This window comes from Bombina bombina, chromosome 2 (assembly GCF_027579735.1).
Source record: "Bombina bombina isolate aBomBom1 chromosome 2, aBomBom1.pri, whole genome shotgun sequence".
NCBI classification, from domain to species: Eukaryota; Metazoa; Chordata; class Amphibia; order Anura; family Bombinatoridae; genus Bombina; species Bombina bombina.
Window position 1 is genome coordinate 954,898,573 of NC_069500.1, and position 12,053 is coordinate 954,910,625.

General features: G+C 43.7%; 1 protein-coding gene across 1 annotated transcript in view; it reads right to left on the reverse strand.

Moving 5' to 3' along the window:
• Positions 1–12,053, reverse strand: part of LOC128649898 (hematopoietic prostaglandin D synthase) — a 253,935-nt gene that overhangs the window by 116,216 nt on the left and 125,666 nt on the right. The window contains exon 3 of the mRNA XM_053703439.1: positions 96–188. Within this exon, the coding sequence (XP_053559414.1) occupies positions 96–188 (93 nt within the window). The remainder of the gene's footprint in view (positions 1–95; positions 189–12,053) is intronic.

The window sequence follows — 12,053 nt, forward strand, 5'->3', positions numbered from 1 at the left end:
CTAGCATGTATTTACTTTTTAATATCCCTTTAAAATGTTTAAAAAAAAAAAACATTAAGTTACAACTAAAACAGATTCAATTATATATACATTACCTGCTTTTTTAGCCAGGTATCGCCCCGCGGCCAGACTTTGGTGATAGATGACGCCATCAATTTCTAAAACTGGAAGTTTTCCATATGGAATAGCTGTACAAAAATAAATAGTAGAATATTTCAGCAAAGGATTCCATAGTTTATTTTTTTTTTAAATATATTATATTCTATTTGGCATAATTCTGATCTTTTTACAGATATCAGAGTCTTGTTTCAAACATTTTTACTAGAACAATATGTTTAGTCCTTCAAATCCTGAGAATTGTAGGTCAATCAGTTCAGTAGATATTGAAATGGGAAATGTTATTAAAATACAGTAAAATTAGCTATAAACATACAGTATATATTAAAATATCTTTTAGACTTACAGAAAAGTAAGAAAGAAACATTGTAATATCAAGGTTATGCTGTAAATACTTTGGAATCAAAGAATGTTTAAGATACATACCTGCACATTATTAAAGAAAAAATTAGTTATGTTCTTATATATGCATAATAGTAATTAATAGGACATTAAAATATGGAAATTAAAACTACCAAAATTTACATACAGTATGCTAACTCTACTAGAAGTAAGCTTTTTACACGTGTTGGGTAGCACTCGTATTACAAGTTGAAAGTTTTCACTCACATGCTAAGCCGGTGCGTGCAAAAAGCCAAAGTTAGAATATTGTAATAACGTTAAACGTATTCACCATATAAGTTAATGGAGCAAGAAAAGTGGAAAAAACACCCTAATTGCAGGCAAACCCAACGGCTTATTCTCGAGTGCGCTAACCCAACATAAAAAACAGAATTTATGCTTACTTGATAAATTTCTTTCTCTTGTGATGTATCGAGTCCACGGATTCATCCATACTTGTGGAATATTCTCCTTCCTAACAGGAAGTGGCAAAGAGAGCACCCACAGCAGAGCTGTCTATATAGCTCCTCCCTTAGCTCCACCCCCCGTCATTCGACCGAAGGCTAGGAAGAAAAAGGAGAAACTATAGGGTGCAGAGGTGACTGAAGTTTTTTAAATAAAAATATACTACCTGTCTTAAACAGACAGGGCTGACCGTGGACTCGATACATCACAAGAGAAAGAAATTTATCAGGTAAGCATAAATTCTGTTTTCTCTTGTAAGATGTATCAAGTCCACGGATTCATCCATACTTGTGGGATACCAATACCAAAGCTTTAGGACACGGATGAAGGGAGGGACAAGACAGGTACCTTAAACGGAAGGCACCACTGCTTGTAGAACCTTTCTCCCAAAAATAGCCTCCGAAGTAGCAAAAGTATCGAATTTGGAAAATTTGGAAAAAGTATGAAGCGAAGACCAAGTCGCCGCCTTACAAATCTGTTCAACAGAAGCCTCATTTTTAAAAGCCCATGTGGAAGCCACTGCTCTAGTAGAATGAGCAGTAATCCTTTCAGGAGGCTGCTGGCCAGCAGTCTCATAAGCCAAACGGATGATGCTTTTCAGCCAAAAAGAAAGAGATGTAGCCGTAGCTTTTTGGCCTCTCCGCTTACCAGAATAAACAACAAACAATGAAGATGTTTGACGGAAATCTTTGGTTGCTTGTAACTAGAACTTTAGAGCACGAACCACATCAAGATTGTGCAACAGACGTTCCCTCTTTGAAGAAGGATTAGGACACAGCGAAGGAACAACAATTTCCTGATTGATATTCCTATTAGAAACAACCTTAGGAAGGAATCCAGGTTTGGTACGCAAAACCACCTTATCTGCATGGAAAACAAGATAAGGTGAGTCACACTGTAAAGCAGATAACTCAGAAACTCTTCGGGACGAAGAGATAGCTACTAAAATCAGAACTTTCCAAGATACAAGCTTAATATCTATGGAATGCATAGGTTCAAACGGAACCCCTTGAAGAACTTTAAGAACTAAGTTTAGGCTCCATGGCAGAGCAACAGGTTTGAATACAGGCTTGATTCTGACTAAAGCCTGACTAAATGCTTGAACATCTGGGACATCTGCCAGACGCTTGTGTAAAAGAATAGACAACGCAGAAATTTGTCCTTTTAAGGAGCTAGCCGATAATCTCTTCTCCAATCCTTCTTGGAGAAAAGACAATATTCTAGGAATCCTAATCTTACTCCATTAGTAACCCTTGGATTCACACCAATAAAGATATTTGCGCCAAACCTTATGATAGATTTTCCTGGTGACAGGCTTTCTAGCATGAATCAGGGTATCAATGACCGACTCAGAGAAACCACGCTTTGATAAAATCAAGCGTTCAATCTCCAGGCAGTCAGACGCAGAGAAATTAGATTTGGATGCTTGAATGGACCTTGGATTAGAAGGTCCTGTGTCATTGGTAGAGTCCACGGTGGAACAGATGACATGTCCACTAGGTCTGCATACCAAGTCATGCGTGGCCACGCAGGTGCTATCAGAATCACCGAAGCTCCCTCCTGCTTGATTCTGGCAACCAGACGTGGGAGGAGAGGAAACAGTGTTAATACATAGGCCAGTTTGAAGGACCAAGGCACTGCTAGAGCATCTATCAGTGCCGCCTGGGGATCCTGGGACCTGGACCCGTAACATGGAAGCTTGGCGTTCTGCTGGGACGCCATCAGATCCAATTCTGGTGTGCCCCATAGCTGAGTCAGCTGGGCAAATACTTCCGGATGGAGCTCCCACTCCCCCGGATGAAAAGTCTGACGACTTAGGAAATCCGCCTCCCAGTTCTCTACCCCTGGGATATAGATTGCTGAAAGATGGCAAGAGTGAGTTTCCGCCCATCGGATTATTTTGGTTACTTCCATCATCGTTAGAGGACTCCGTGTTCCTCCTTGGTGATTGATGTAAGCTACAGTCGTGATGTTGTCCGACTGAAATCTGATGAATTTGGCCGCAGCTAGCCGAGGCCACGCCTGAAGCGCATTGAATATCGCTCTCAGTTCTAGAATGTTTATCGGGAGGAGAGTATCCTCCTGAGACCATAAGCCCTGTGCTTTCAGGGAGTTCCAGACTGCACCCCAGCCTAGCAGGCTGGCATCTGTCGTTACAATAATCCACTATGGCCTGCGGAAACACATTGCCTGAGCCAGGTGGTCCTGAGACAACCACCCGAGAAGAGAATCTCTGGTCTCCTAATCCAGATGTATTTGCGGAGATAAATCTGCATAATCCCCATTCCACTGTTTGAGCATGCACAGTTGCAGTGATCTGAGGTGTAGGCGGGCAAAAGGAACTATGTCCATTGCCGCTACCATGAGTCCGATTACCTCCATACACTGAGCCACTGATGGCCGAGAAATGGAATGAAGAGCTCGGCAAGTGGTTAAGAGTTTTGATTTTCTGACCTCCGTCAGAAATATTTTAATTTCTACCGAGTCTATCAGAGTCCCTAGGAAGGAAACTCTTGTGAGAGGGAAGAGAGAACTCTTTTTTATGTTCACCTTCCACCCGTGAGATCTCAGAAAAGCCAACACGATGTCCGTGTGAGACTTGGTTAACTGGAAAGTCGACGCCTGAATTAAGATGTCGTCTAGATAAGGCGCCACTGCTATGCCCCGCGGTCTTAAAACTGCCAAAAGGGACCCTAGCACCTTTGTGAAAATCCTGGGAGCCATGGCCAACCCGAAGGGAAGGGCCACAAACTGGTAATGCCTGTCCAGAAAGGTGAATCTGAGGAACTGATGATGATCTCTGTGAATAGGGATGTGTAGATACGCATCCTTTAAGTCCACGGTAGTCATATATTGACCCTCCTGGATCAGAGGTAGAATAGTCCGAACAGTGTCGATCTTGAATGATGGTACTCTGAGGAACTTGTTTAGAATTTTGAGATCCAAGATTGGTCTGAAAGTTCCCTCTTTTTTGGGAACCACAAACAGGTTTGAGTAAAATCCTAGCCCTTGTTCCTCTTTTGGAACTGGGCAGATCACTCCCATGGTATGTAGGTCTTCTACACAGCGTAAGAACGCCTCTCTCTTTGTCTGATTTGCAGACAATTGAGAAACGTGAAATCTCCCCCTTGGAGGGTAGTCTTTGAAGTCCAGAAGATATCCCTGGGACACAATTTCTAACGCCCAGGAATCATGAACATCTCCTGCCCAAGCCTGAGCAAAGAGAGAGAGTCTGCCCCCTACTAGATCCGGTCCCGGATCGGGGGCTACCCCTTAATGCTGTCTTGGAGGCAGCAGCCGGCTTCTTGGCCTGTTTACCCTTGTTCCAAGCCTGGTTAGGTCTCCAGACTGACTTGGATTGGGCAAAATTCCCCTCTTGATTTGCAGCAGGGGAAGCTGAAGTGGGACCACTCTTGAAGTTCCAAAAGGAACGAAAATTATTTTTTTTGGTCCTCAGTTTATTTGTTTTATCTTGAGGGAGGGCGTGGCCTTTCCCTCCAGTGATGTCTGAAATAATCTCTTTCAGTTCAGGCCTAAATAGGGTCTTTCCTTTGAAAGGGATGTTCAAAAGTTTAGATTTTGATGACACATCAGCAGACCAGGACTTAAGCCATAACGCCCTGCGTGCTAAAAAAGCAAAACCTGATTCTTTGCCGCTAATTTAGCCAGTTGGAAAGCGGCATCTGTAATGAAAGAATTAGCCAATTTAAGGGCCTTAATTCTATCCATAATATCCTCTAATGGAGTCTCCATCTGAAGAGCCTCTTCTAGAGCCTCGAACCAGAAAGCAGCTGCAGTAGTTACAGGAACAATGCACGCAATAGTTTGGAGAAGAAAACCTTCATGAACAAAAATTTTCTTTAGGAGACCCTCTAATTTTTTATCCATAGGATCTTTGAAAGCACAACTGTCTTCAATAGGTATAGTCGTACGATTAGCGAGAGTAGAAACAGCTCCCTCAACCTTAGGAACCGTCCGCCACGAGTTCCGCATGGTGTCAGATATGAGAAACATTTTCTTAAAAACAGGAGGGGGAGCGAACGGTATACCTGGTCTATCCCACTCCTTAGTAACAATATTCACAATCCTCTTAGGGACTGGAAAAACATAAGTGTAAACAGGAACCTCTAAGTATTTGTCCATTTTACACAATTTCTCTGGGACCACAATAGGGTCACAATCATCCAGAGTTGCTAATACCTCCCTGAGCAACAAGCGAAGGTGTTCAAGCTTAAATTTAAAGGCCGTCATATCAGAATCTGTCTGAGGGAGCATCTTTCCTGTTAATCAGAAATCTCTCCCTCAGATAGCAAATCTCTTACCCCTACTTCAGAACATTGTGAGGGTATATCGGATACGGCTACTAAAGCGTCAGAAGGCTCAGCAGTTGTTCTTAACCCAGAGCTGTCACACTTTCCTTGTAAACCAGGCAGTTTAGATAAAACCGCTGTGAGGGTTGTATTCATAACTGTGGCCATGTCTTGTAAAGTAAATGAAGTCGACGCACTAGAGGTACTAGGCGTCACTTGTGCTGGCGTTACTGGTTGTGACACTTAGGGAGAGCTAGATGGCAAACCCTCAGTTACTTCTGTCTGAGAATCATCTATTGCTATATTTTTAAGTGCTAAAATATGCTCTTTATAATTTATAGACATATCAGTGCAAGCGGGACACATTCTAAGAGGGGGTGCCACAATGGCTTCTAAACACATTGAACATGGATTTTCCTTGGTGTCAGACATGTTAAACAGGCTAATAATGAAATAAGCAAGCTTGGAAAACACTTTATTCAAAGTAAACAATACTTAGAAAAAAACGGTACTGTGCCTTTAAGAAAAAAAAGATGCACAAACTCTGCAAAACAGTGTAAAAAAGCAGTAAACTTTACGAAATTTTTACAGTAGAATCATAAAGCCTTAGTAAGTTTGCACAGCCAGCCAAATAAACGATTAACCCCTTAATGTAAAAACCGGATTGACAAAACGTCAAAAAACAGAATTTATGTTTACCTGATAAATTACTTTCTCCAACGGTGTGTCCGGTCCACGGCGTCATCCTTACTTGTGGGATATTCTCTTCCCCAACAGGAAATGGCAAAGAGCCCAGCAAAGCTGGTCACATGATCCCTCCTAGGCTCCGCCTACCCCAGTCATTCGACCGACGTTAAGGAGGAATATTTGCATAGGAGAAACCATATGTTACCGTGGTGACTGTAGTTAAAGAAAATAAATTATCAGACCTGATTAAAAAAACCAGGGCGGGCCGTGGACCGGACACACCGTTGGAGAAAGTAATTTATCAGGTAAACATAAATTCTGTTTTCTCCAACATAGGTGTGTCCGGTCCACGGCGTCATCCTTACTTGTGGGAACCAATACCAAAGCTTTAGGACACGGATGAAGGGAGGGAGCAAATCAGGTCACCTAAATGGAAGGCACCACGGCTTGCAAAACCTTTCTCCCAAAAATAGCCTCAGAAGAAGCAAAAGTATCAAAGTTGTAAAATTTAGAAAAAGTGTGCAGTGAAGACCAAGTCGCTGCCTTACATATCTGATCAACAGAAGCCTCGTTCTTGAAGGCCCATGTGGAAGCCACAGCCCTAGTGGAGTGAGCTGTGATTCTTTCAGGAGGCTGCCGTCCGGCAGTCTCATAAGCCAATCGGATAATGCTTTTAATCCAGAAGGAGAGAGAGGTAGAAGTTGCTTTTTGACCTCTCCGTTTACCCGAATAAACAACAAACAAAGACGAAGTTTGTCTGAAATCCTTAGTAGCTGCTAAGTAAAATTTGAGAGCACGAACTACATCCAAGTTGTGCAACAAACGTTCCTTCTTTGAAACTGGATTAGGACACAAAGAAGGCACAACTATCTCCTGGTTAATGTTTTTGTTAGAAACAACTTTTGGAAGAAAACCAGGTTTAGTACGCAAAACCACCTTATCTGCATGGAACACCAGATAAGGAGAAGAACACTGCAGAGCAGATAATTCTGAAACTCTTCTAGCAGAAGAAAATGCAACCAAAAACAAAACTTTCCAAGATAATAACTTAATATCAACGGAATGTAAGGGTTCAAACGGAACCCCCTGAAGAACTGAAAGAACTAGGTTGAGACTCCAAGGAGGAGTCAAAATTTTGTAAACAGGCTTGATTCTAACCAGAGCCTGAACAAAGGCTAGAACATCTGGCACAGCTGCCAGCTTTTTGTGAAGTAACACAGACAAGGCAGAAATCTGTCCCATCAAGGAACTTGCAGATAATCCTTTTTCCAATCCTTCTCGAAGGAAGGATAGACTCTTAACCTTGTCCCAAGGGAATCCTGCAGATTCACACCAACAGGTATACCAAATTATGTGGTAATTTTTCTGGTTACAGGCTTTCAGGCCTGAACAAGAGTATTAATAACAGAATCTGAGAACCCTCGCTTTGATAAGATCAAGCGTTCAATCTCCAAGCAGTCAGCTGGAGTGGGTCGAACGGACCTAGAACAAGAAGGTCTCGTCTCAAAGGTAGCTTCCATGGTGGAGCCGATGACATATTCACCAGATCTGCATACCAAGTCCTGCGTGGCCACGCAGGAGCTATCAAAATCACCGACGCCCTCTCCTGATTGATCCTGGCTACCAGCCTGGGGATGAGAGGAAACGGCGGGAACACATAAGCTAGTTTGAAGGTCCAAGGTGCTACTAGTGCATCCACTAGAGCCGCCTTGGGATCCCTGGATCTGTACCCGTAGTAAGGAACTCTGAAGTTCTGACGAGAGGCCATCAGATCCATGTCTGGAATGCCCCACGGTTGAGTGACTTGGGCAAAGATTTCCGGATGGAGTTCCCACTCCCCCGGATGCAATGTCTGACGACTCAGAAAATCCGCTTCCCAATTTTCCACTCCTGGGATGTGGATAGCAGACAGGTGGCAGGAGTGAGACTCCGCCCATAGAATGATTTTGGTCACTTCTTCCATCGCTAGGGAACTCCTTGTTCCCCCCTGATGGTTGATGTATGAACTTGGCCCTCGCTAGCTGAGGCCAAGCTTTGAGAGCATTGAATATCGCTCTCAGTTCCAGAATATTTATCGGTAGAAGAGATTCTACCCGAGACCAAAGACCCTGAGCTTTCAGGGATCCCCAGACCGCGCCCCAGCCCATCAGACTGGCGTCGGTCGTGACAATGACCCACTCTGGTCTGCGGAAGGTCATCCCTTGTGACAGGTTGTCCAGGGACAGCCACCAACGGAATGAGTCTCTGGTCCTCTGATTTACTTGTATCTTCGGAGACAAGTCTGAATAGTCCCCTGAGCATGAACAATTGTAATGGTTTTAGATGAATGCGCACAAAAGGAACTATGTCCATTGCCGCTACCATCAAACCTATCACTTCCATGCACTGCGCTATGGAAGGAAGAGGAACGGAATGAAGTATCCGACAAGAGTCTAGAAGTTTTGTTTTTCTGGCTTCTGTCAGAAAAATCCTCATTTCTAAGGAGTCTATTATAGTTCCCAAGAAGGGAACCCTCGTTGACGGAGATAGAGAACTCTTTTCCACGTTCACTTTCCATCCGTGAGATCTGAGAAAGGCCAGGACAATGTCCGTGTGAGCCTTTACTTGAGGAAGGGACGACGCTCGAATCAGAATGTCGTCCAAGTAAGGTACTACAGCAATGCCCCTTGGTCTTAGCACCGCCAGAAGGGACCCTAGTACCTATGAGAAAATCCTAGGAGCAGTGGCTAATCCGAAAGAAAACGCCACGAACTGGAAATGCTTGTCCAGGAATGCAAACCTTAGGAACCGATGATGTTCCTTGTGGATAGGAATATGTAGATACGCATCCTTGAAATCCACCTTGGTCATGAATTGACCTTCCTGGATGGAAGGAAGAAGTGTTCGAATGGTTTCCATCTTGAACGATGGAACCTTGAGAAACTTGTTCAAGATCTTGAGATCTAAGATTGGTCTGAACGTTCCCTCTTTTTTGGGAACTATGAACAGATTGGAGTAGAACCCCATCCCTTGTTCTCCTAATGGAACAGGATGAATCACTCTAAGCCATCTCCGTGGAGATGTTGCCTGTACAACGGCAAAGAGAATGACTGGGGTAGGCGGAGCCTAGGAGGGATCATGTGACCAGCTTTGCTGGGCTCTTTGCCATTTCCTGTTGGGGAAGAGAATATCCCACAAGTAAGGATGACGCCGTGGACCGGACACACCTATGTTGGAGAAACCGGTATAAAAATGTTCAGCACCTTGCCACAGCTCTGCTGTGGCGCCTACCTGCCCTTTAGGATAGATTTGTGGGGAAAAACCTTCTTTTAGGCCCTCAAACACAGCAGGACCCTCTGGAGAAGCAGCTGGATGTCTTCAGAGTAAAAGAAACTGCGCAACTGAGGCGCAAAAATAGGCCCCTCCCACCTCACTCGATGTTAGTGGGGCCTAAAAGAAACACACCAAAGTGTTTCTAAACTAGCCATGTGGGTTAATAACCCTTAAATCAGCCACAATGACCCCTTAAAGTCCTTCAAAAAACGTTAAGTTTTCAATAAAAAAAACCTTTTTCCCATAAATGCCACCAGTAACAAATGAGCCCTTTATGCAAGCTTGGATTCTCTATTAAGTGTCTGAATACAGCTTACCCTTCCCTCATGGGGATATTGTCAGCCTTTTCTAGAATTATCACAGTCTGTCTAGAAAAAAATTGACTGAACATACCTCTATGCAGCTTAGCATGCAAACCGTTCCCCCAACTGAAGTTGTCCTGTACTCCTCAGCCTCTGTGGGAACAGCAGTGTATCTTAGTTACAAAGTGCTAAGATCATCATCCTCCTTGCAGAAATCTTCATCTCTTTTCTGCCAGAGAGTGAATAGTACACACCGGTACCATTTAAAATAACAAACTTTTGCTTGAGAAAATAAAAAACATAATTTATGCTTACCTGATAAATTTATTTCTCTTGTAGTGTATCCAGTCCACGGATCATCCATTACTTGTGGGATATTCTCCTTCCCAACAACAGGAAGTTGCAAGAGGATCACCCACAGCAGAGCTGCTATATAGCTCCTCCCCTCACTGCCATATCCAGTCATTCGACCGAAACAAGCGGAGAAAGGAGAAACCATAGGGTGCAGTGGTGACTGTAGTTTAATTAAAATTTAGACCTGCCTGAAAAGGACAGGGCGGGCCGTGGACTGGATACACTACAAGAGAAATAAATTTATCAGGTAAGCATAAATTATGTTTTCTCTTGTTAAGTGTATCCAGTCCACGGATCATCCATTACTTGTGGGATACCAATACCAAAGCTAAAGTACACGGATGATGGGAGGGACAAGGCAGGAACTTAAACGGAAGGAACCACTGCCTGTAGAACCTTTCTCCCAAAAACAGCCTCCGAAGAAGCAAAAGTATCAAATTTGTAAAATTTGGAAAAAGTATGAAGGGAAGACCAAGTTGCAGCCTTGCAAATCTGTTCAACAGAGGCCTCATTTTTAAAGGCCCAGGTGGAAGCCACAGCTCTAGTAGAATGAGCTGTAATACTTTCAGGAGGCTGCTGTCCAGCAGTCTCATAGGCTAAACGGATTATGCTCCGAAGCCAAAAAGAAAGAGAGGTTGCCGAGGCCTTCTGACCTCGCCTCTGTCCAGCGTAAACAACAAACAGGTTAGATGTTTGGCGAAAATCTTTAGTAGCCTGTAAGTAAAACTTCAAGGCACGGACTACGTCTAGATTATGCAAAAGACGTTCCTTCTTTGAAGAAGGATTAGGACATAATGATGGAACAACAATCTCTTGATTTATATTCTTGTTAAAAACCACCTTAGGTAAAAACCCAGGTTTTGTACGCAGAACAACTTTATCTGAATGAAAGATCAGATAAGGAGAATCACAATGTAAGGCAGATAACACAGAGACTCTTCGAGCCGAGGAAATAGCCATCAGAAAAAGAACTTTCCATGAAAGAAGTTTGATATCAATAGAATGAAGGGGTTCAAACGGAACCCCTTGAAGAACTTTAAGAACCAAGTTTAAGCTCCATGGAGGAGCAGCAGGTTTAAACACAGGCTTAATTCTAACTAAAGCCTGACAAAATGCCTGAACGTCTGGAACTTCTGCCAGACGCTTGTGTAAAAGAATAGACAGAGCAGAAATCTGTCCCTTTAAAGAACTAGCTGATAATCCTTTGTCCAAACCCTCTTGGAGGAAGGACAATATCCTCGGAATCCTAACCCTACTCCATGAGTAATTCTTGGATTCACACCAATGAAGATATTTACGCCATATCTTGTGGTAAATTTTCCTGGTGGCAGGCTTTCGTGCCTGTATTAAGGTATCAATTACTGACTCGGAGAAGCCACGCTTTGATAGGATCAAGCGTTCAAACTCCATGCAGTCAGTCTCAGAGAAAGTAGATTCGCATGATTGAAAGGACCTTGTATTAGAAGGTCTTGTCTCAGAGGCAGAGTCCATGGTGGAAAGGATGACATGTCCACTAGGTCTGCATACCAGGTCCTGCGTGGCCACGCAGGCGCTATCAATATCACCGATGCTCTTTCCTGTTTGATTTTGGCAATCAGACGAGGGAGCAGAGGAAACGGAGGAAACACATAAGCCAGGTTGAAGAACCAAGGCGCTGCTAGAGCATCTATCAGTGCCGCTTCTGGGTCCCTGGACCTGGATCCGTAACAAGGAAGCTTGGTGTTCTGGCGAGACTCCATGAGATCCAATTCTGGTTTGCCCCAACGGAGAACCAATTGAGCAAACACCTCCGGATGGAGTTCCCATTCCCCCGGATGAAAAGTCTGACGACTTAGAAAATCCGCCTCCCAGTTCTCTACGCTCGGGATATGGATCGATGATAGGTGGCAAGAGTGAGTCTCTGCCCAGCGAATTATCTTGGAGACTTCTGACATCGCTAGGGAACTCCTGTTTCCCCCTTGATGGTTGATGTAAGCCACAGTCGTGATGTTGTCCGACTGAAATCTGATGAACCTCAGTGTTGCTAGCTGAGGCCAAGCCAGAAGAGCATTGAATATTGCTCTTAACTCCAGAATATTTATTGGGAGGAGTTTCTCCTCCTGAGTCCATGAACCCTGAGCCTTCA